This window comes from Gopherus evgoodei, chromosome 7, assembly GCF_007399415.2.
Source record: "Gopherus evgoodei ecotype Sinaloan lineage chromosome 7, rGopEvg1_v1.p, whole genome shotgun sequence".
Classification (NCBI taxonomy): domain Eukaryota; kingdom Metazoa; phylum Chordata; order Testudines; family Testudinidae; genus Gopherus; species Gopherus evgoodei.
This window is the reverse complement of record NC_044328.1, coordinates 121,084,518-121,110,594: the sequence shown is the minus strand read 5'-3', so window position 1 is coordinate 121,110,594 and position 26,077 is coordinate 121,084,518. Positions and strand designations below refer to the sequence as shown.

The 26,077-nt window shown below is 42.1% G+C and overlaps 1 protein-coding gene across 19 annotated transcripts in view; it reads right to left on the bottom strand.

Annotated features, from left to right (window-relative positions):
- Positions 1-26,077, bottom strand: part of FOXP1 (forkhead box P1) — a 507,886-nt gene that overhangs the window by 132,916 nt on the left and 348,893 nt on the right. For 18 of the 19 annotated variants that reach the window (XM_030568517.1, XM_030568515.1, XM_030568514.1 and 15 more), the window contains one exon: positions 4,634-4,735. In XM_030568517.1, the coding sequence (XP_030424377.1) occupies positions 4,634-4,735 (102 nt within the window). Of the gene's footprint in view, positions 1-4,633; positions 4,736-21,505; positions 22,079-26,077 lie in introns of those variants that run through there. The other variant, XM_030568531.1, reaches the window with a different exon arrangement.

Genomic DNA, 26,077 nt, shown 5'->3' with positions numbered 1-26,077 from the left:
GAATGCTAAGGTGAAAAACTGCCCTAACCAAAAAATCTGCCAAATTCTTAATAGAACCCTTCACCATCAACATAAAAAAATTCAATCTTGGTAATCTCACAAGTTTTTATCTACCATTAACGATTACCATTTACTCTGAAAAAATGCATCATCTTATCAGTTTCAAAAGCAAAATCCTGCCCTGAACTTTCTAAATCCATTTTAAGCCATTATGTCCAACTTCCGATTCAATGTAACACACAACATTTACTACTACTTTTTTTAAAGAATATTTTTAGCACTGTCAAACTACACATGCACTTTTACTTTCTTGGGAGAAAATGCATCTCTTGATTTGTTTCCAATGTATGTATTCATGCCAGCAACTAAAATGCTTAAAGAATAATCACCAAGAGAACCAGCAATTAAACCTACACATTTTCATCAATAAATAATCTATTAACATACAAGTAAATTTGTCCTGGCTGGGTAAAATGTATGAATTCTCAGGGCTCTCAGCATACATGGATGGCTCAAATAATTGTTTCACATATTCAAGGGAATATGACATCCATGGCAGGTGCTTGTAAGATTTGCCCCTTCCTCACCTAATTTTGTGGTTGTGCATTCCACCTCGCGCAATTGCTGGTTATTAAATCCATTCCTTAACTTTTATTTTCTTTCATTTGTATCATCAGGCTGTGAAACTGGAAGTCAATGCCAAATATAAGGCAAGGAAGTGTGAGATATGCTCAAAATACAAGTCATAGTATATTTGGAGATTAATTTTTTTTATCAGTGAATCACAAGGTATATGAGAAATGATTCTCAGCAAGGTGATTACAAATTAGCTTCATAGCACTGTACTAGACTACATTTTCCACATCTGTTTGTGCCAGTCCAGTTTACCTGACAACACCTGCCAGCCAATATTAAATTAGAGAGCCTGAGACTGAGATTTCACTTAGCAGTATTCTGCAGCAACCATAAATTGTCTGCGTATGAACTACATTCAGTATTCCTATCAAGCTGGCCTAACCCCCCTGCCTGTCAACTCATGAACTCTAGGGTGGGCAGGGCCACAAAGCATCTTATTAACAGAACCAACATTCTAGATTAACTTCTTCCCTTCCCCCCATGTTTCATAGAAACAGAGCTCTAGACAACACGCATCAAGGCGTTTTTCAGCAGTGCCCTTGCCAAGCATGTAAAAAAGCAGAGCAAAGAAATTTCTATAGTATTCTATAATGGACAAAAATAAGTAACATCCAGTAAACACTGTACCTATCCAAAGAGATTAAAGTTTATGGTCATTTACTAAGTGCAAAGACAACTTGGTTCATAATTTAAATAAACTTTCTAAAATGGGCACATTTTTGGAATGGAAACTAAACAGGTTGTTTTGGTGTGACAGAAATAATATCTCTTATTTAGAACAATGTGATCAGGCAGATGATGATGATGGTGTGTGTGTACGGGGTGGTGGTGAGGTGCGCGTGTGTGTGTTTTCTCAATAATCTCAAACCAGTGCTCAAGGGTTGATTTTTTTTGTTTTCTGAAATAATACATTATCATTTTACCAAAGCATCAAGGGTCTGTTTTATGCAAGACGACTTACAGTATGTTTAAGACTGCAAAAGCTCCATGAGTGAGGGAAAAAAGAATGGGCAGTCATTTAAATCAGTGAGTGACAGGCTGGGCCAGCTCTCTGTATACATTAATAAATTAGAATTTTAATTGTGTCTCTGACTGCCGGAGCTGCTCCAGTACTTTAATATGTACCAACAATTGGCTATGTTATGGAATCTGCAATGTGGCCTTCACTGTTGACCTCTGCAACACAATTCCCAGTCTGACTACGGAAACTCTTTGGTTTGATCCTTTCAACTTATTTGAATCCTGACAAATAAGCTCACAGCTGAAAGGTCAACACAGTCATATTTCACCCTCTGGAGCTATTCTTAAGACATCTGCACAACAAAGCACTTCTTTTACTACCTGACACTGGACCTAACCAGCACAATATCTCATTAAAAATGTCCCCAGTGGAAGAGACTATTAAAAGGCATATGGATCAGCTATGGATTTACCAAATAAAATGTTTTTGGAAGTGTTAATATAACAGTTTGGATTACAGTGCTCCGCACTTCCAATAAAATGTGTATTTGCCCATTTACAAAACGACTGATACTTTCCAAAGTAATAATACTTTAGATGTAGACTGAGCACAAGGTTGGAAGCCAGGAATTCATGTATCCTAATCCCACCTCTAAAATTTCCTTCTGTGATCTTAAGCATATCATTCAACCTGCCTGCCTCAGTTTCCCCATCCAACACCGTGATAATGGTATTTACTTATTGGACTATCCTCCTGGAGATGTTCTGGGGATTCATATTTACAAACCGCTTCGAAGATAAAGTCACCACTTGAATGCTACAAATTACCATTACCACACCAAATTCTTCAGTTAACACTTAATGCTTACTCAGGCAAAACCCCCACTGAATTTATGGGAAGTTTGAGTAAGGACTGCAGAATTTGGCCCATAAGCTTTATTTTCCAGGTCTGTAGAGATGTTGGCTTTATCTGCCATATTCTACTTCAAGTTTAAAGACAACAGAATCTCTACTTGGGGAAGAATCTGAATCACATATACCCAATGAAAGGCAAGAGGAGAACTAATGCTGTCAGAGAACTAGGGTTGATAGGGAGAGCAACTCAGACCAGGGCACTATGGCAACAGAAACAAAAAAACAAACAAAAGACCAATATAATTTTGGGCTACAAAAGCAGAAGCATCAGAGCACAGAACAGTGAGAAAATAGCCCCTCTCTGGAGGACGCTGATGTGACTTCACTTGAACTCCTGCATTTAGTTGTGGACATCTCATTGCCAGAAATACATTGAGAAACCAGAATTCAGCAGGGAACAACAAATGTATAATAACTAATAAGAAAAATGATCAGGGGTGTGGAAGGATTTATTAGAACAGATCAAAAATGTACAGTTGGGAGAAAGAGACAGCTACGTAGGGGACATGGTAACATCTACACATTTGAAGAGTTTGAACACGAAGAATGGAGAGGAATTGTTTAGAGCAGCAGTTCTCCAACTTCAGCAACCCGAGGACCCCCATTTTGATGTAAAATTTTTCAGGGACCCCCAAGCCTCCCTGTTCAGCCCCAGGCCCTGCCCCCACTCCACCTCTTCCCCCAAAGCCCCACCCCGCCCCACCTCTTTCTGACTTCCACTCACTCCATCCTCCTTCCCTCCCCTGCTCTCCCCCACCCTCACTCACTTTCACCAGGCTGGAATGGGGTTGGGATGCAGGATGGACTGCAGGGTGTGGGCTTTGGGAGGGAGTTTGGGCACAGGTTCTGGGCTGGGGTAGGGAGTTGAGAGGGGGTGAGGGGCGGCGCTTACCCTGGGCAGCTCTTGAAAGCAACCGGAACATCTCTCAGGCTGCAGCTCCTAGGCAGGGAGGGAGGGGGGTAGGAGGTCTCCGCGCTGCCCCTGCCTGCAGGCACCGTCTCACAGCTCCCATAGGCTTGAGCTGCAGAGTCAGCGCTCGGGATAGCGGCGTCATATGGAGACATAGCCCCCCACACCAGGGGCCGCAGAGACGTCTCGCTGCTTCCGGGAGCGGAGTGGAGCCAGGGAGCCTGTCTCAGCCCTGCTGCTCCTCCAGAGGGGGAGAGTTGATCATCGGGGCCATGGACCCCCTGGAGTACCTTCAGGGACTCCCAGGGGTCCGCAGACCCAGCTTGAGAAACACTCGGTTTACAGTGTTACAAGGACTGCAATTTAGACAAATGGGATGAAATTAAGAAAAGGATAATTTAGGAACCAGGGAATACTTCCTAAGTGTCATGTTATGTTATAGAATAGTATTCGAAGGAGAGTGGTGAAAATCCCACTGTTACTTCAGGCTTCTAAATACTAGAATGGCAAAACAATAGGAAATGTAATGTAGGGAACTATCCTATATTGTCATTAACCAGATGACCTATTTGATCTCTCATATCTCTAGCTCCCATAATTTAGCCATCCTGATAAGTAGGCTACATCCATAATGACATATTTATGCATAAATCTTTTATTTGGAGATGGTCTATTCATTTTAGTCTTCTGAATTTGTAACAACCCCACAAAGTCTAATAATATTTAGGCTTCCTAAAGCTGCAAATATAGCACCCCTGTTGGGGCTGTGCAGCCCAAATACAGTAAAAAAAAATGATGATGATATGATTTCATAATGGTTTCACAGTCCTCTTGACACAGCAAACCGACGGCTTGGGTGAATATGGAATGTAAATGGAACAGTCTTCAAATAAAAATGTTCAAGTCTTACAACAATAACGGACCAGTAAAACAAAAACAATCATTCACTTTGGGATAAACCTTCTCCACTAACTCCAATAAAGACATGTTTGTCAAGGTATATGTCTACATTATGGGTGAGATTTTGAAAAGCACCCAGCCCTCACTCTTTGCCCACTGAAGCCAACGGGCTTTGACTTCAGTTGAAGCCTATACGGTCAAAGCAGAGAAATTTGGCAATCTCAACCTAAATTAATAGATTACATTGTTCCTTATCTTTAATTAGCAATGTATTTGCATACACACACACACACACACACACACTTTTCTTACCTGAAGGGCTGGTTGTTTGTCATTCCTCTTGGGTGACTTTAATCCACTAACTTGCTGCTGCTGCTGTTGCTGCAGTAGAAACTGTCGTGCCACCTGCAGAGCCTGGAAGAACAGAATTTTAAAAATTGAGTTTGTACAGTATAAAATTTGGGAAGCGGCATGCACAGTATTTGATCAGAACATCCCTTTGAACATCAGACATTGATCTACTCCCAGAAGCATGCTCACCAAAGAAATCTTGAGGCATGTGTGCGCTCTTACTACAGTGGCTTCCATTAAAAATCTGAGCACTCACACACAATGTTGTGACATACCAGTTATCTCATTTTAACCACAGGGAAATACGAAAATAGTGGAGTTACTGCTACTACGTGGTAACGGTGGGTAACTGCTCATTTTTCCATGGTGACTAATGTAGATTTATCTAATTATATGTAGCTGGAAAAGCCCAGACATCCATCAGATTGGCTTGGATGTTGGGTCCTGGGAAAATGGCTTACTATAAAGACTTGGCAGGCTTCATACTTTTTTTGTTCCCGTTATGGTCTGGAGTTTCTACAGCAAAGCAGGGCAGTTAACTGGATTGTCCCTTCTAGGAAGGGTGTTAACACATATGCTGTGGGTCATAACTGGTGCAATCCTCCGAGGGCCAGAATAGGCAAGAGAGGTTTCTGGAAAGTTACCACAGAAGGAGCAGTCAGAGGCAGTGGCATTAGGCAAGAGAGATGCAATGCAATAATAGGAGGCATTCAGGCTCAGGAGGCCCTGCTTTTTAATGTCAATAATGCTTCTTTGTAAAGGCTCACTTGGTAGTGGGAGCCATCTGAAGGTAAGGGGGAGAGAGGGCAGAGAACAAACAGCAAAAGGAGAATGTGCTGTATCCCTTGCACTCAAAAAGTCTGACCAAGATTGTGACACATTGACTACAGAGCCCACGAGCAAGCTTCAATGGGAGGTGAATAAAGAGCAACCAAGGAATGCTGTACCTTTAAGAGGGGACTCAAGGGTGAGGTCTGATTCCTGGGAGAAAGGTGAGAGACAGATCAGGTGGTGCTGGAACATTCTGAAACATGCTCCCAACACTGAGAAAGGGGCTCAGAACTGGAGCCGTGAAACGCCTACACTGCTTGATGAGGTGGGGGCAGGAAGGGGGGGAGGAGAGACAAAATGGGAAGAATGTCCTTCCCCCTAGCTCATTTGCAGACACTTGGTGCACTCACCAGCATTTCAGATGCAAAGGAGAGGGCCACTGGAGACAGCCTGCCTGCAAGAGCCAAAAACTATCTGCAGTGGACATTTGGAAATTAAGATGCCTAGAAGAGCTGCCTGAGACTCTAGCCTGCTGTCTCACTGGAGGATTTACCATTGCTGGACTCAGGGTTTCTCTGTCTCCTTGGAGATGTTCAGTACATGTGTAGGTGTAAAAGTGGGCAGACTGAAGACTTCATTAATGTAAAACAAGAAAAATAGTCCCAATGCAAGATGCCTACATGGAAGGAGGGAGAAAGACTGCCACACTGCTACTGTGTATGCTCTTGGAGACATTTAATTAACACACGTTTGATGGAGGAATGAAATTTGTTTAGGGGTTTCACTATGTGTGTGTGTGAAATGAATGGCTTCTTCTACGTGTAAAGTGTTAAAATGTACAGCATAGTTCCTAGATCAGCTAGAAAACGCTTGACAATGAGGCGAATTTCTATGTGAAGGGACCCACTGACTTCAAAGTGGCTCCTGAGGATGCTCAGCACCGTGCAGGATGGTGCCCTCAAACAGCAAGATGTTGCTCTCTTTTAAACACACACCTTCAGGACCAGAGCCTGGCATCATGAAGGTGCCTGACAGTCACTGAAGCTGGCCCGCGGGGGTTTCCCTGGAGGGAGCGAACCCATAGGTGGCAAACAGCCAGTGAGGCCTGCTCTAACATCTCTCCCTCCCAACCCTCAGCACTGAAGTTGTGAGGAAGGGAATGCTGGTTGTAGCACCACTGCACTACAGCAATCAACCTCTGGTGAATTAGTCCGTGGAGTTGCTTGGTTTCTCCATCCATGGGTTGGGACCCAGTATTGGGTTGCCAGAATGTTTAAAGGGTCTTATGGCCGTTCCTGTGGCTCCCATCCCACAACGCTGGCTGGGCTCGCCTCCCTGCTCCAGGTACTGTAATCTCTGGGGCCCCAGCACCGCTCAGGTTTGGCCCAACCGTCATGACGATGGGAGTCTGGGTAGGCTAAATCTGAGTGAGTGGCACTGCAACCCCATGAGCCAGCTCCACTCACAGAAATTTGGTCCAATCAGGGGGGTAGGGTTTAAACTGAGCAGCACTGCAACCCCAGAGGTTGCAACGCCCAGAGTCACACTCAGCCAGCCTCACAGCCCAAGAACTGCAGGAGCCACCACTGCGAGGTGAGTGCTGGGCAGGACCCAACCCTCTCCAGGGGGAAGGAATGGACCAAACCGCCCCAAGGCCTCCACCCCCAGACCTATTACTGTGTCGTGACGGCCACAGACTTACAAATAGGTCCTGATCGCCAAAAGATTGAGATCACTGCTCTAAACCATGCGGTTAGGGGCAGAGAAAAAGGCTCAAGAAAAGGGAGGCACAAACAGCTTCCTCCTGCTTCATCAGCACCCATGCTTACCGAGTACAACTAAGGATTGTGTCTCTTCTCCTTTCCCTCCCTCCTGTTCCTGATTTCAGTGGGAGAGGAAGGTACCATTGAGTTTGGGAAACACTCAGCACCTTGCAGAATTGGGCTCCTGAAGTGCTGGAGTTTTGCTGTGCCCTTGTTAATGACTGATTCCCAGTGCACTATGGAAGAGACCCTCCCCTCATATCCTGCCTTCATTCACCTTGATAGCACTGTTTTCTAATACGCGCTTTAATAACAAGTCTTCATCAGAGTCAGTAAGATTTAAATGCGGCTGCGATTCCAGCAGAGACTGGCGGGATAAAGAAATGTAAAATCATATTCTAAATTAGGGAGTAGCTATTCCAAAGCTCAGTGGACCTGCCACACATTGGAAAAAATGGCATTTTGACATGCATGTGTATCTGAGTCCTGTGATCCTTAAGGTGCAAGGAAGCGTGAGAAGCTGTCAACTATGCACACAAATCATATCTTCAAAGAAATTGTGTGTGTGAGTGCACACGTGTACATGTGCAAGGACTACTCTGGTAGTTCAGCCTATAGGACAGAAAGATTCTACTGGTCATGAATTAATAAAATCCAGCAGGAACGACTGAGAGATCTTTCTGTGGAACTTCCTATGTATAGTGAAGACAAAATATTATTTTTAGGCTTGGACTGATTAGATTTTAGCTGCAAATGTTATAAATGTCAATTTCACCATACTCGCAAAACAAGGAAAATATATTTCCATTGATGAAAATTAAAATTTACAGATAGACAAAGAAAGAAAAATGCAGCTGGAGAACTATATTAGAGTTTGATTTAGGGATATTTACTTTAGGTATTTCGACATGTGATGTTAACAATTTGTTTAATAGTTATATAGCTTCAGCTTTTTTAATCTCAACATCTACAGTCGTTAAATAATTATCTAACCCCACAATTTCCCACCACTGTGAAAATGTAAATCAATAAACACAGAAAAATGCTTAGATCCCATAATCTTGGGCAAATGTGAAAATTTAAATTGATAAAAAAATTTAAATGCTTAAAATTAATCATATTATGCTTTGCAATTATCTTTAGAAAATGAATTCCTCCAGGTTGAGTTATTTCTATTTAATTAACCTGGTTAGTAGTTAAAATGCCTCAAAGGGTGGGTCAGGAGCAGCAAAAAGATTCCTACGTGGTTTATGGGGATGGACAAAGAATACTCACCTACTTAACAGGGGTGTTGTGCAGCTTATTTAATTAATGAATACTTGGAAATGCGCTCGGAGTTTCTCAGACAAGAAATGCCATACAGTACAAGTGCAACATATTATTATATATTATTAAGACTGGCTCTGCAGAAGAATAATTCCAGATAAGTGTGCAATCAAATGATCATTTTAGTTCCCAGTAATTAGATTCAATAGGCAAAAAAAAGAAAAAAAGAAAAAAAAAACCCCACACAGGAGCCTCTCTTTAAACATATATCAAACAATCAGCACATCCATAACCTTTCAAGCTACAGCCTTTTTGAATAAAACATCTTCATCTTATAGATATTATTCCAAAAAGAACCAGCCACCATATGTGTTGTCTCTTTGAAATACAGTTGCTATAGCAGACCTTGCATGCATTTCATGTGATATGATCATATTCTATCCGTTCTGGCAGCTGAGAGGTTGCACAACTAAAACTGGCTGCCAGAAATTTTGAAGATCCCCAGAACAACTAGCTGTGCAAGAAACGACTGGTTTCTACTCGAGCTGGCTGTGAAACACTCTGCAGCCAGACTGATGATTGCTGTGATCATGAAGTCTTAAAGCTGCTCTCTCCAAGTCGAACAGTCCTGCCCTAAAGCTGGACAGATGCACTGCCCAACCCAAGCTCAGTGCTTTGGTCAATTAGCTGGTCAGGCAGATTATGAGGGTAGGGAGCAGCTGAAAAGCAGCTCTCCATTCTAGGGTTGCCAATTCAGGTTGGACGGATTCCTGGAGGTTTCATCACACGACATAATCTTTAATTCAAGATTAACCTTAATTCCTGTAGACTCCAGCACAATCCTGGAGGTTTGACAATGCTACTTCATTCCCATACCCCAGGCATGTGCCTAAGTGGTGAAGACTTAGGCATAGGTGACCAGATAGCAGTGTGAAAAATTGGGACAGTGGGTGGGGGGTAATAAGTGCCTATATAAGACAAAGCTCGAACAACCGGGACTGTCCTTATAAAATCAGGACATCTGGTCATCCTACCTGAGCAAGGACAGAACCAAACCCTTGCTCAGCAGGTTGACTCCTTCCCTACTCCCTCCAGCTGCTGAGATCCCTGCAACTGAGTGAGGGCAGAGCTGACCCTCTAATTACTTCATACAGCTCTTTTCTGTCCCTTCACAAGCAGCAGCAGGGAGCCAGGAGAACTCCCCCACCCCGCTAAGCAGCACTGAGAATTAATGGTGTCGGAGCAGGGGGTGAAAGAGGTTCAGAGCAACCCCAAAAGGAGAGATCGGTATAGGGAGAGAGCAGAAGAGAAGCACACAAATCAGGCTGGGGAAGCAAAGGGGGAGAGCAGCAGGTGAGTTGCAGAAAACAGCCACAGAGAATATGTGAAAGGGAAGGAGGAGGGAAGTGATCCTACCAGAGGGCAACAAAGACACACTGTTGGGGCAGCACTGGGGCAAGCAGTGGGAACTAAGACAGCCTAGAAACAGCATTTTCCATATCTTGTCCTTAGTGATTTTGCTCTTTTGCTTATTAAGTCAAACAAACAGATAATCCTGCCTCTAAAATGTGGAAATTTGCTGTGGTGAGGAACAGCTCCCAGGTATGGTGCTTACTGCTGAGCTGCACCACGTCACCACTAGGGCTACAGCAGTACTGGCTCTTCCCTGTCACTTGGTCTTCCTCTAATCTTTTCTCAAATTTCTCCACCCCCACCTGAGATCAACCCCCCTTGGCTATGTCATTTTCAAGGCTAATCCACAGTCACCACACACGTGGGGAAGAGAAAGAGGAGTGTGTAAAAGAAGAGATGGTTAGCTTAATAGGGAAAGCTTCCTGCAGAGCTATGTCAAGCCATTTGGAGTATACCTTTTGAAATTAATTTGTTAATCTCAATTCAACCCCAGTGGGCAGAAGCCATCATTACACCAGCACTCATAGAATATTAGGGTTGGAAGGGACCTCAGGAGGTCATCTAGTCCAACCCCCTGCTCAAAGCAGGACCAATCCCCAGACAGATTTTTGCCCCAGATCCCTAAACAGCCCACTCAAGGATTGAACTCACAACCCTGGGTTTAGCAGGCCAAGGCTCAAACCACTGAGCTCTCCCTCCCCCCATCATTTAATACAATCCGATAACTGGCATGCGAGAGAGAAAGCGTTTCAGTACTAGCTCAGTTCTGGATCACCTCTTTTCCCCTAGACACAATAACCACTCCAGTGCAAGGCTGAGATTTACAGGCTAGTTGGGAAACCTGTTGTGGCTGCCAGCACCATAAAAATACTCCAAGCCAGGGTATAAGGAGAAATTAATCTGACAGCAAATTCAGTCCCTCAGCCATCATCAGCACAAAGATTCCCAATCAAGACTGTATTTGAATACAGTATTCTTTATGAGAAGAAGGCATGTTTTTATTTATATATGAATTCAGTGCTGATAGGTGCTAGACTGTCTGCATGGAGACGAAAGCCCTTTACCAATCCATAAGACTATTTACACAGCTACCTTCCCCTTGATGCCCTGCTCACCTGCCTTGTTCTTGCCTGGCTGAACGAGGCACGAGAGGGTATTCCTTACCTCATTCGATACTTGCTTCTGACAAGACTGGAAGCAGAGGTGCCAATACCACTAAACTGCCAGCTGTGAGAACAGCTTTGGTGACATGGTTGCCTCACTGCTAGAAATTGGACGGAGCCCACCACGCTCATTTCACACAGACCCCAAACAAACAGCGGGCATGCTCTTTTGTAAGTGTGCACTTGTCAGGGAGTGTCTGCTTCTATGGCTAGAAAGAATTAAATCCTGTATTTCAGGGACATTGTAAAAAGAAACATGGTAAGTGCCCAAATCTTGCCGTCATTGAATCCATTGAGAGTTTTACCATTGACTTCAGCATAATGCTGACACAGCATCTTTCATCCAAGCTCCCAATGCTCGATTTATAAAGGATATAAGGGAGACACACTGCACTCACCATTGAAACACAAACTATGGGATGGAAGGCAGCAGCCATTTAACACTTGCCAACCAATTCCACACAGAGGGGAACAATTTATCCCTTTTGAGATTATCAGGACAGGTTTTTTGTTGGTTTTTTTTTGGACAGTTAGGTAGAACGCAATTATTCAGTTCTTTGCTCAGGACACCCATTCTCCTACAGATTTAAGTTGTGGCTGTAACTGAACGCTTCCATTACGAGCAACTCAATCTTTCAATTTCCACAATCATTTAAAGTCATAAACACAAGACGGGGGGGGGGGGGGGCGCAACATTTTGCTCCCAATATAAATCTGGAGAAACTCCAATGACCTCAGAAAACCAGCAGCTGCTAATCCCAGAAAGGGATTAGAGGGTGGGAAACATTGGAGTGGGGGGGAGGAGAAAAAAAGTTTTACCCCACAGAAGGGACTTGTAATTTACAGTGCCGTGTACATCTTTACAGGAACTGCACATTGGAAATATAATTACACATCCAGCCCTACAGAGCCTCTTGTTAACTGTTCCTTCATTGAAGCCAATATACTATGACACTGGCTCTCAAGCTGTTTTTCCATCAGACCCTATTTTTAATTGAAGCAAATGAGCTCCAGCCTCACCCTCCAGGTTCTCAATATTAACATCGATCTGCTGGTAATGAGACACCCGACTACTAAAGGATATGCAGTTCTAGTATCCTGGGCCTAGCACACTCCAGCACGAGGCCTAGCACACTCCAGCTTGTTTCTCTCCCCAAAGCTTTTCCAGATGCAGTAAGGCTGCCCCAGACAAACTGGAGAGTGACATGTGAACCCCTGGGAAACGGGGGTCCATGCAACCCATTAGGCGACCGCCGCTAGCATTTGGGAGGTGGCATTTGGGGTCCTTCGTCGGCGATCACGGCGGCCGATCTTGGCTGCCCCGGTCGTCGGCATTTAGGCAGAGGGAGCTGGGGCAGGGGGGCGTGGGGAGGGCCGCCTGCAGCAAGTGTGTGTGTGGGGGGGGGGGCAGGCAGGGTAACTCCCCGTTCCAGCTCACCTCTGCTCCGCCTCCTCCCCTGAGCACATCACCCCACTCTGCTTCTCTCCCTCCCAGGGTTGTGGCGCCAAACAGCTGTTTGGCGCCACAAGCCTGGGAGGCGGGAGAAGTGGAGCGGTGAGGTGTGCTCGAGGAGGCAGAGCAGAGTTGACCTGGGCGGGGAGCTGCCGCATGGCTCCCTGGGCCGGGGGGAGCTACTGCGGGGGGTGGGTGGGAGGGGCGCACCACAGGGTGGGGGGGGAGCTACTGTGGGGGGGGTGGAGAGCTGCCACAGGGCTTGGGGGGGGGGGCGCAAGGTGGAAGTTTCACCTAGGGCACAAAACGTCCTTGCACCCACCCTGGGCCCATGTCCCTAGGGTGAGCAAGTAAAGGGCTCAATGGGGATGTACGGGGAAAAGAAATAATGGCTCAAGGGAAGCCTCCATAGCCCTAATCTATCGTCCCAATCATCCCTTGTTTGAGCCCCCAACCCTGAGGCAGGCAGCAACCACCTCCTCTTCGGGGGAGCATGGGGCAGAGACGGAAGAAGAAAGGGAATATTAACGGAGGATGTAAAGTCTCTCTGCAATCTTTCTAGACCAAAACCCCCTCTGAGCAGGAGTTGTTACTTCAGGGGAAACCCTGCTGAGTCCCAGCAGCTCAATACAGGGCTAATGGGTGAAAAATAACGGCCTATGATATGAACAGGATTGAAAGGATTAGATATTTATCAGTAAATGTAACTGTATCAGTAAATGTAAACGTCCACTTCATTATACACAGACAGAACAAGGGAAAATATTTCCATTGTTAATAACTGAAATTTACAGACAGGTAACGTAAGAGAGTACATGAGAACTTGCTTAAGAACTGTTTCAGAGCTTGATTTAAGGATTTTACTTTACATTTTGACATGTTATGTTGACAGTTTCTTTGTTAACAGTTATAAAACTTTAACTTCCTGAATCTCAACATCTACTATATTAAATAGCGATTGTTTGACCTCTCCTCCCATAATTTCCCACAACTGTGAAAACCTGAATAGATAAAACTGAAAAAATGCTTAAAAATAAACACTGATATTATCCGCCAAAATAATTTTTAAAAAAATGAGTTCTGCCAAGCATAGATATAAAGGATTTCAGATGAGTTGATTGGACGGGCCTCTACGAATCTATGAAAGCATGAGAGTGAGACTTTAGTATGTGTTGAAAGAGTCACACAAGGAATCAAGAATTAGAATTTGCTGACTGTCAAAGGTCTAAATAAAAAGATGGCCAAGAGTTTTAGGCCCCATGAGACCCTATTCATGCTCAACCGTCACATGCCTCAAATACCCCTCATTCCAAGGGACATCACTTGATCTAGTTCCAGTGCTACCTGTATGTTTCACGTAAATGTTGTGCCTTGCCCATTGTTTTATAGTTGATAGTTATTTACATCAGAAATACAGAATCGCGTAACACAGCCCTATGGGCTTTTCAACTCCTGCATGAATCGTCTGTTATGTCCCTTCTTTTGGGACTTTGCCACAGATTGCACCCCACATGTGGGCCTGGACTAATGAGAGATATGCTCACCAATAAGCCTAGGGTTCATAGTATGAGAAAACCTCCTCTATGAGGGAAGAGATGGTAGCATCTAAGCAGCACTAGTAATCAGGGCTAGTAATCAGGGCTGGTAACATGGCAGTCTGAGGAGCATGGGTAGCAGAAGCAGGAAGCGACCTCTTTGCCGGTATCACCGTCTTACTGTGATTTTAATTATACTATTTTTAAATTAAAAAAAAAAAAAAAAAGAACAAGCAATCAAGACCATGCCTGGAAAGAGAATATGACCCCAACCCAGACTTCCAGATGTGAGACGTTCCTCCCTGACCTTGCAAGAATAACATGAAGTCATGTTTTCACACAATTAGACCCTTTTTAAAAATCCCTTCAGTGTTTCAGGCACAAAAAGGGTTTTCAGTATCAGACATGTAGATTTCTTATCATCCAGTTTTCTTCCAAGTTTAACAACATTTTAGAGGCCTCAGGCATAGGCTAAGTTAGGTAATATTGGAATGGCAGCTGAATAGGCCAGTTCCAACCCACTTCTTGTCAATGAAGATCCTACAGGGTTTTCTTGCTTCCATTCAGTCATGCCTGAGAAGTGCTGTTAGTTCTCAGACACGGGAGGAGAGGTCAGATTCAGCCAGTATTTGTCAATTATGTCCTCTTTGGCAGCTCCCAACCATCTTTACACTGCTCTGTTCCACAGCTCCTGGGACTGGAGTAGCACAATGCAATCACCAAGCTCTGAAGTCTGGATATAATATAGTTTCAGGGTTGGTTCATTTCACTCACACTCCTCTTTCTTGTGCTCCTTCCCTTCCTGCACCTTTCCTCTCAGACCAGCAAGTGGGGTTGCGCAGAGGGGTGGGAGACAGGCAGGCAGAGTGAACTGATATTCTGGAGTGTAGCAGCATTGCACCTTGGAGAAGTTGAAGATCAGAGCAATGTGTGGAGTGTGAGGGGGAACAGAGCAGTATGCAAAAAGGTGCAAAGCAGCAGCAGCAGCTGGCGCTCTTCCTCTGGGAGGAGCAGAGCAAGGGGAGGTGAGTAGAACCAGCTACCAACTTGGAAAGGAACCAAAAACAAGAGGCACCCACAGATAGGTAAAATACAGAAGATGCAAAGAAAAGCAGGTGTCCGATTCCTCCGCTCCTCTTAAGCCAGTGCTTTCAACCCCTTCCGGAACAGGAAAACATGCACTGGCACCTCTCTCCTCTCCACTCCCTTTTCTCCATCTCTCGTACCCCATTTCTGATTTTTCTTCCCAGTCTTGCTCTTTTTCTCCTCAGTTAACCCCTGTTCTTGGCTACCCTCCTGCTCATATCTCCCACCTGTCCACTCTTCACCTGTCCTCCACCCATTTGTTACAGCACAGTTGTCTCTGGAAGGCTGGCGTTTACCAAGGGGACATCGGTCAGCTCTGTATATTGGTGCTGGATGGAAGGAAAAGCTTTGATAAAAATTAATTAATTTGTTAAATAATATGGCAATTGGCTGGCCCTGACTGCCTGGCTTAGGCAGATGAATGTAGCCATGCACTTCCTGAGTGATCTCTTTGCTGGAGCAATACAGGGACCATTATACATTTATACACATTATTTTTTACCAAAGTATTTCTAATTTACATCACTTTTTGCCCCTGAAATGTCTCCTAGCTCAATGTAGGTCAATGGAGAGGAAAAAAATATGTTATTTTTCTCCCACAGGCCCAAATCCTTCCCAAGGGCACAGCTCTCCAGAAATAAGGGGAAGTACAGCAGAGGAAATAAGAATCCTCCTTCCAACACCACAGAATGGCAGTGGAGTCACTCCAGAGCTGCCATTCTGTCATCTGCATTGGGGTATCTTCTGTAGTGCTTGTGTCCTTTCTGGGCAGAGGGTTGAGCGAATACATCCTGATAGAATGAAAGCTAACTGACACTGGCCTCAGCTCATAATGCAAACTGAACTGTTTGAAGGATGAAAAAAATCTTATGAGATGTCCAGACTGTTTTTGATAATACTAATTGGAGATATACCTATTGCTTAGAACTGGAAGGGATCTTGAAAGGTCAAGTCCAGTCCCCTGCCTTCACTAGCAGGACCAAGCACTGATTTCTTCCCCAGATCCCCAAGTGGCCCTCTCAAGGATTGAACTCACAACCCTGGGTTTAGCAGACCAATGCTCAAACCACTGAGCTATCCCAGACAGCTTGGATCAGCTTTTGAACTTCTGCATGTTTATCCAGAGTGAATCAGAGTACTGACTATATGGAGGACCCACCATTGTGGGTTCTTTCCGGGCATCAGAAGTCAAGGAAATTGTCATCTCCAAGAAGAGGTCCTGTATGAGTGGACGCTGCCTTTCCGTGGCTCTGATGTGAACTGTATATTGCGCAGGACAGCTTGCATGTTTCTATTATGTAGCCAAAATATTTTAAATATATTTTTAATCCTCATTCCGAAACATTATAGACCAAATTGCATTCAGAGGCTCATGGAATAAAAAACCCAATTTTCAATACGGCAAAGTGTCAGCCGTAAGTTCTGTACAAACATCAATACTGTTTTTACAAATTCGGTAATTATCTGGGGATGGAGAGCATAGTGGCAAAATCTGCATGTGAGACAATTATTTAGGTTAGTTGAGACTTGTGAAAACTGTAGGAACTTCCAAGGGACCCTCTGTTAACAATCAAAAGGCACCGATATTGGATGGAATAATGTTAATTACATGTATACATTATTGAGTTCTGAATTATCTGTAACCACTCAGGAAGACGACCTCACCATCACTGTGGACATCCCAATACAACCACTATTCAGTGCACAGCAAGGGGTCAAAAAGCAAACAAAGTGTTAGGCTCTATAAATAATGGGATGGAAAATAATACTGCTAATATTATAATGCCATTTTACAACTCAGTGGCATACGCTTACCTAAAATAGTCTGTTCAGTTCTAGTAACCTTATTTTTTTTAAATGGTAAAGCAGAAATAGAAGGGAGACATTCTATTAAACTGTTTTGCAAGAAATTTAAAACTGATCAAGGGATTTTTTATTTATTTACTTATTAATTTTAATATGCAACACAATTATCTTTTGGAAATTACTTTTACAAGCTACAGCCAATGCCAAGAGTGCAGGAGCATTCCCAAAAGGATCAGACAGTTGGGCAGATAATAACGAGAACATCCACAGCCACGCTAGAGACATATCAAAACAAAAGAAAGTTTGGACCCTCATGCTTCAGGGCATCAGTCAACCTCTAAGCATCAGAGGTCAGGAAGAAGCTTCCATGATTGGCAGGTTATTCCATAATTCTCTGTCTTGAGGCTTCTTGCATCTTCCTCTTAATCATCAGGTAATAGCTATGACCAGAGATGGGATACTGAACCAAACGGACCACTGGTCCAAGCTCATATGCCAATTCCTATGTTCCCTTACACTAGTCTGCACGGTTGACACCACCATACTCCCTGTTACTCAGGCCCACAGCCTGGTTGTCATATTTGATTCTGCTCTCCATCAAGATCCATAAATCATGGTTGCGTTCGAAGTGTGCTCCATTACATCACTAAGATATGGCCTTTTGTCTTTGTCCACACCTCTAACACTCTCCTAATCTTCCATCTCGAATACAGTGTAGCACCCTCTAGCTCTCTCCCCTTCCCGTCTCTCCTTCCTCGGGGCCCATTCAAAACCCTAATGCCAAGAACATTTTCCTGATTGGTTGTTCTCACTACACCACAGGCCCTCTGAGACCCTTTGCTAGCTCCCCTTCTCCACTGCATCAATTCAAGCTTTGGTCCTTACCTTATAGGTTCTTCATGACCTAGCCCCTCTCTACTCATCTGCTCTTGTGTTCTTCCATGTCATCTTCTGTCCCCTATACTAAACCTACAATACCAGGCTCCACTGCCTGTTTGTCTATTTTTCCCCACAAACTTCTTTGTGCTCTCAACCAAACCTGTTATGCAAGAAGTAGCCTCCACAAACTAGTTTAATAAAGTCACTACCTTCTCCTAACTCAAGTCCTTTCTCAGAACCCACTACTGATGTGGATTTCTTTATGCAACTTCAAATAATCATAATTTTTTTCTTTTTTGACCATAACCTAGGTCCTTGTCAAAAAGAATGACCCTTACCCTAGATAATACACCTAAGGTAGAGTAGCAAGTCACTTAGTATTACAGACATGGGGAGCTAATAAACACATAAACTGACATACAATTCTAAGAGACAAAGAGAGATTCTGAAAGCAAGTCAGTCTATTAAATTTATACCTACCTGCACAATGTGAAGCAAACTGCATCTCAGTTTCCTTTCACACAAATGTCATTGTGATGGAATAAAGCCCTGAATGCACACCCTACATAGTACTGTAACAATCTTTGTACAAGGTATGCTTTGTAAGATATCATTTGAAAACTCAATTTTATGGTCAGTACTGTCCTGATAAAATTGGTGTCAAAACATTGTACATGACGTTACAGGATTACCCTGTAGGATGTTTGAAACTCATGCAGCACCAAACTGGTCAAAGTGGCCTATCTTGAACAAACTAGTGTATGTTTGCCTTAATTTGCATTTAAGCAGTAAACAGAGTCATCAAGCAGAAAGGGAAAACAAAGAAAACTCAAACAAGTGGGGAAAAAACTGAGCTCCCAGCCAGAAATGTTTTTCAAAAGATGGACTGAAACTATAAAAAGCAGGGCAAACACCCTAAACACTTTCCCCTGTCCAGTCTGCTTCTGACATCGCACATAAATGACAGAGGAAAACATCCACGGAACTCGGGGATAGGGTGGGGGCAGAGGCAGAGAAGAGTCCTGACCTAAAGAGTTTGGTCAATAATCTTGCTGGAAGCATGTGGTGAGACATGTTGCTTGAATCTAATAGTTTAAGTTAGGCACTAGTAAACGTTTTCTCTTTATTTTTCCTGTAACCATTTCTTACTTTTATGCCTCATTACTTGTACTCACTTAAAAGCTCTCTCTTTGTAGCTAATAAACTTTATTTTACTAATCCAGTGTGCTTAAAATGAAGTGTCAGGGTAACTATTTAAGATTTAAAATTGTATATAATCCCCTTCAAGGAGTAATGAATTTAAAATATTTGTACTGTCCAGAAGAGGGCTGGGCAGTACAGGACACACATTTTTTTTGGAAAAGCCAGGACTGGAGATATGTTGGGGTCATCCTACAGTATAACCCAGGCTGGTGAGATCCAGGCTGCAACTGGCAGGTTGCAGTTACACAGACACTCAGGGTATGACTTGCATTCTGGAAGGCTGTTTGTAAGTGGCCCAGGTGGCAGCTATTTCAGCAAGGCATTGTGAGGCACCCTAGGTTGCAGGGCAGGGGTGACAGCCCCCCCTCAAAAGGTCTGAATTGTACCCCAGTATGTCACAGTCTTATTTATTTTAATCCCGTAAAAGCACCTTAAAACAAGCAACCTGCTTCTCACCGATCAGACAACCCCCTATTTTATTTCTTGACAGTGATTTAGTTCATAGTTTTTCACAGAAGATAGAGTCAACATTCTCTAAAACTCTCATTAGAAGCCACGTACTGTCCATGATGATATTAATAAGAATTGTGTTAAAGAGAGAGTGTCTGAAATGGATTTAGCACTATTGTAACTCCACACTGTAACAGTGGATGAAGCAGTACCAGAACAGCTAACAGTGCTGTCCATTTTTTGCTCAAAAGTGAACATCCATCTTTCCACAAAACTGCAAGTGGTTCTGATCTAGTCAATCACCTAACTATAATGAAAAAAAAAATCTATTGATATGCTGAAGCAGAAATGACTATGTAATAAATCTACCAAATCCAAATGGTGGAACAAATAATCTGTGGTAACATTCTACTGACAAAAACATAAAAAACCCAGCAGATTAACTCCCAGGTGCAAACCTTGGGAGCTTTTAGAAGGATGAGGCCACAGACCACGAAGGGTTAAGTGACTGCTAAAAAATGACACACACAATTTCCTTTTATCATAAAACAATACCTTTATTATTTTCTGTGTATCTGTTAAAGGGCATGGCCTTCTGAGTGGAAAACAAAACACAGCTTGGTCACATGTTTATTTGCTTCAGCTACTCCCTTTCCCTTCTGATAAATAATCAAACATGCCATCCAGAAAAAACAAAATCAGCGAGCTGGGAAATTTGATGGTCATCAAATAGACTAAGATACCAAGAAAAGCAGCCCACTGTTCCCACAGTGAGTTTTCTGCCCCACACCTACACTAACATCTGAGTAAATAACTTCAGTCACTCTTTCCATTTTCCCCATGCAATTACTCCTACTGTTAAACAAATTGTCCTTAAGGCAGTTGCAAATACCATTTTCCCCTGCAAAGTAGAACAACTTCTGAACATTAAAAAGCCAGCCTAGAAATATATTTTAGAAAATATGTTTGTTGTACTTGTGGTTTGGCTGAATACACAGTGCGATTTTTCTCTCTCACTCTTTTTTTTAGGAAGATGGGAGTTTACAGTTTAAAATTTTAAAGTGTATTAGGACCTCACAGAGGCAGAAAAAGCCCCAGTGAGGATGGATTTTCTCCATAGGTCAGGCTATGCATTTTCCATTTCCTCTTACGTTTTATAGCCAGTATACAAATGCCATAAATGATCACATAAAAAAGTTACCTATTTATTTTGGTGGACTTTCAAGGGAGAGGGGAGAATATCAAGGAAATATTGAATACTTTAGTTGAACAGGCAGGATAAACAACATACATGTCATAAACGCAGATTACTCAGAGAATCAATGCTATCTTTGAAAAAGTGCTGAGATGCACAGATACCCTAATCACTAACACTGAAGATCTGGAGAGAAAGCCCCTCATATGGAAGTTAACAACCATCCCCAAAAGTGAGCATGGTTTCCCTTTTCTTTTGTAATATCACCAGTCTAACCAACAGTCATATGAATGAGATAATAGCCATGCTTGTTTCAGCAGCCTGATCTTTATTAGCATGAAATTGGTACAAATATTAGCAAGCCTGGTTCACCAACGGTGACAGAGCAAACAATTTGGGGAAGACAAAAAGAAACATTTCTGCAGACACAGACTCTGAGTCTCTCTTCTGCTCTCTTGACTTCTTTTACTTATGAAAATGGTAGGAAAACACACAAAACACAATGAGCATACATAGATTCTAAGCTAAAGTCAGCCCCCAGAAGGTTAATGACAACACAACTGCTTAAGCCCTAGAGATAGATTTGAAAGCAGCAGTGCACCAAAAGAGGAGTTAGAACTAGCCAGCTCTCTTTAAAAATACGTTTAAAAAATACCCACTGGTGGCCAACAAGGCAGTAAAACTGAATCATCTAATTTTGCTCTAGAAACCTAGGCTATGAATTTTCCCTACACTGCATGAATACCTCCACAGAGGAAGATAGCAAGTTAAAAGTTCGACCCAAGCTACGTGTTCCTTTTCTCTGAACACTTACAGAGAAAATGAAGAGTTTAACAGAGTAAGCTCTTACTGTCTGTCTTTAGATTTCCGTCTTCTTGCTGTAGATGTGTTCTGGCTGTTTCTGTGAAGCGGGGGTTGAAGAATGGTAAAAAGATGTTTGAATAAACAGGAAGTGCTGTGCAGCCGAAGCGCACACTGAAGGGAAAACACACTGGAGCACTGCCCTTTGTAGGCAACAACGGGAGGTTTGCTTCCACAGTAGCAACGTCTGCTTTTATTAAATGACAAAGAAACCACAAGAATTCCTTAAGTAATTCTTCACTTGCAAAGTTGAAAGATCAGCAGGAGCTTGTAGGTAATTTCAAAGTTGTATTTAACATCACACAAAAAAAATCATCTATTAATTCTGCATTATTAAAAGCACCCTGTCTATATGCAGAAACACAGAGAATGAATTATGCCCCGAACTAGACCAAACAGCAGCAAAAATTTAGTTCATTTATGCAGCTAGGCAAATTCATATTTACATATAGTTTCAATCCAGCTAGACTTTCCTACTTTCTGCAGTGGTATACATTTATGTCAAAAATTGTCTTTTAGGGTTGGCCAGACTTCATAGTTATTTTTCAAACTGCTTGATTGGTTAAAAGAACAAACAAACAAACAAACAAACAAAAACAACAAAAGACAACCCTTCCCCACAAAGCCTTTGGATCGAACATCTTAGGAGTATGCATTCAATATTCTAGCAGAAGCTTTTTCTTCTTTACGTTTTCCTTTCACTCACTAAAACAAACTACCTATTTAACTCAGGATGACTCACTGACTGTCTCTCACCCCAATTATCAAAGTCCTGTCTTCTGTCATGTTGGTGACATGATACAGATATTGTCAAGGAAAGTAAACTAGGGCTGGCACTGTAAGGCAGCTTGAAAAGAGATGAACAGTCGAACAGCCATATTCAATAAAAAAAAAAAAAAAAAAAAAAAAAGAGGAACAGGATTCCTTTAGAAAATGTATTGCTGTTGTGGCAAGGTGCTGCTGCTGAAGGGACTGATTTGTTATTTAGCATGTAGTCTTGGACTGTCTGTCATTCTGGGTGCTAATGCTTTGCTAAAATAACTCATTGGGAGCTGTCAGTGGGATGTTTACATAGGCCCCAATCTTTTCTTCATACAAGGAAATTTTTTACTGGAATTCATCTTCTTTTGATCTCACATTCAAAGCAACAGCAGCTTGATAGACATGCAAGTCTGAAAGCAAATCCAGACGCTGAAGATAAACCGCCAGAGTATGACAGGCAGGAGCATCTAAAGCTTATAAAAATGAAGAGAACAGCATGTCGTCTGAGTATTACAATAGTAGAAATCAAGAGACATATTAGGTGGAACTGATCAGCCACAAAAACAGTTCAAAAGGCAGATCACAGAAACAGAAGACTAGTCTAGGAAAAAAAATTGGAAAGATCTGCTTTATAGAGGCATTACCTCCTTTCGAAGTACCATGTTTCTCCTCCAGCATGTAAACTTAAGGGGGAAAACGGGATGTCGTGCAATGAATCTTTTACTAACTCAGTAATTCTCACTTTAAGCTTGCCAATTAATTTGCCAACTGTACATTTTAATTAAGTGTTTCTGAACATAAAATAAAAAAGTCCACCATGCCTTTAACTTCCCCACTCAAAATATCACTGTTTATAATATGGAACAGTTATCCATGCTTGCCCATATAGTAACAAGCAGAATTAGAGATTTGCTGGTGGAAATCATGTACAGGCAAGTCGCATCTTAGGCGCATTTAACATGTGCAAATTCAGCTTGGCGCAGTTGGCAAAAACAGAAAAAAAAATATAAAAACTGCATCTGTAGCGTGGGTGATTCCACCAGCCATTCAACTCAATGAGTGTTTCACTATATGCAGTTTTCACTTTACATGCTAACCGCAGAACGGAACCCCCGCATAAGATGAGACTTGCCTGTATTCAAGAGATGAGTAGCCTCGTCCTTTGGAACATCCACCCTTTTAGGATGCACATATCTTAGAGTTCTAGTTCTTCAAAGTGGCTAGTTACGCGACTATCATTAAACTCTCCTCCTTTCCACCACTATAGAAATATTAGGTCATAAGATGATTTTATTTAAATTGAACTACGTGTGCCACCATGTGTATAGTTAAGTACTGGAGAAGACTTGTAAGAAAACTATTGCTAAAACTTTCCCAGGAAAATCTACATATTTTCAATTCCCCACCCCCCAAAAGCTTATTTTAATTGAAGTCAGCACATATAACGAAAAAGTAATTCTCAAACAATTTTGTACTGAGAGTTGTTTGTTAGCAAACACTGAATGAGCAGGCAGTAGGTTAAAGGGCAACAGAATTCCACATTATAATTTAGCCTGCGGTTATTTCTGATTAAGAACACCCTCCGGGACAGTAAAGCAAGATCTTCTTTTGCAGTGGGCATAGCTTTTAAAATTACCCTCTTCTGCATAATAAACCAACAGGAAAACTGCGGATTTAAAACTGCATTAACCAATTTGAAGTGTTGAAATCAGTTTACGTCTTGCTTTCTGCAAAGCACTGGTCCTGTGTAACCAAGTTACAAATGTAAAAATGCTTCCTCGATTCTAGAACTGTTGGAAGAAAGTCACCTTCTGTCATGCTTATGTAGCTATCTAATGTGCTAAAGGCTGATTATTTATCTTTAAACTGAACTAGTTTAATCTTTTAAGGTCACCACTAATCTGCTCCAACCTTTTAAAAAATAGCAGCTTTGAAGACTTACTGCTAGAATCACTAAATTCAGTGCTGAATGTCATTGTAACGGATACATTTACCTGAATGAGTGCAGTTTTACAATGTTAACATCAAATATAAATCTCCATGTAAATAAGAAGAAAAATTTGTCCGACAAGCAAATGAGGTCAATAAATATGATCAGGACAACATCATTTCACACCAATAACCATTGGAAGTCAGGTTGCTATTCTTCCCCCTTACCCATCCCAACACATAGGCAAAACTTCATTATCAAGTTTAAATGATTAGGATGCTTTCTTGGTAACAACAATTTTGCATACATATTCAGGACCCATACAATAGCATCCTTTAGTAGCTGTAAATACAAAAAGAAAAAGTGGATTATTTATTCATGTGTTTTGAAAAGTGGCCATTCTATATTCTGTTGTTTTTTTTTCCTTTCCTCCAGACTTCTTCTGGACTTGAATGTCACAGCAGACCTTGAATGTGAAATGGCTTCAAGCTAATTGCTCTAATTGCTTGAAGATGTGCAGGCAGGTGAAACCTGATCCCCATGGCCATTGTAGAGACCAGGAACAACACAGGAATGTTTACATAGTGGTTTGAGTTTAATAGACAGTAGAGCTGAGTTTCAGACAGCTAGCAAAAACATAGCTAATAGGTGACCTCTTAATATAGTCCTTCTTTTTAAAAACAAAATACAATTTCATTTTGTAAAAGACAATGTCCTAAATGCCAAGGTTATCTACTCGACTTCTTTAGTGAGCACACATTGCATTGCACCTGACATTTATACCAGAAACCCTATCCTGAAAGCATTTTCTTTTACCTTAAAACAAAAAGCACTTTGTGTCAGTCCCCTTACAAACAGATTAGGGTTGTATGGGATTTCCTAGTAAGTGCACTCATTTGAATTTTAAATTGAGTGTTTTTCACCACTGACATACTTCTTACACCTAACACATGTGGCACAGAATGTAACTTCAACCATCATTGATTGGTGACTGGTCCTGTATACCTTACACCTTCACCGTGGAATTCCCAACCCTCTAGTATGTTTAAAATAAAGAACCGCTTTTAATGACTTTTAATTGTTCTTTCTTTACTTTCTGTGAAATGCTAAGGTGATTCCACTACAGGTGATATGTACCATTTGAAGTTACTGACAGGCTGCAATATATTTAAGAATGGTAGAATAGGACGTACTTTAGCATCTGCACAAGAGGCATGTTTGGTATACACAACAAAGCCACAATTATGTGGGTCTTTACTCAGGTAAAATTCTTACTGACGAAGGAAGTACTGCAGCGTTTGGGTCACAGAAAACAAGACTGCTTTCCAAAAACAATTGGGTAGCTAAAATGTACTTGAAGAGGCCAAAAAACTACACAAGAAGTGCACCAGAAGTATAGAAAATAAAGTAGAAAAAGTACTTCTGGCAGAGGTCAAAGCACAAAGATATTTGCTGTAGGTGGAGTCCAAAAAGCAAACATCAGAGATAGGGAACACTTATTTTCTTGTCTCAGCCCCAGTGAGATTTGTTGCCAAGCCTTCAAACATGGTCACAAATTGTTTACCATGGATTAAGATTTACGGTAAAATGTCATATACTGTATCCTAGACAAAAAACAAAAAATAAACATTCATTCAAGAAGAAAAAGGGGAAGAAAGTTTGAGGAACAAGGAGACTAGGAAAGACACAACAAGTGCATTGAGACAGGTGAAAATGCAAAAATCAGGCAAGCTTGACATGTTACATAAGAAAGAAAACAAAAGAAAGAAAAGCATGAGGGTTCCAGCCATTTCCAGCTTTGCTCACTGGGATTTTAGTCAGACACGTCTTAGATTTTATAAAACCATCTAGTGGAAATGTTACCCACCA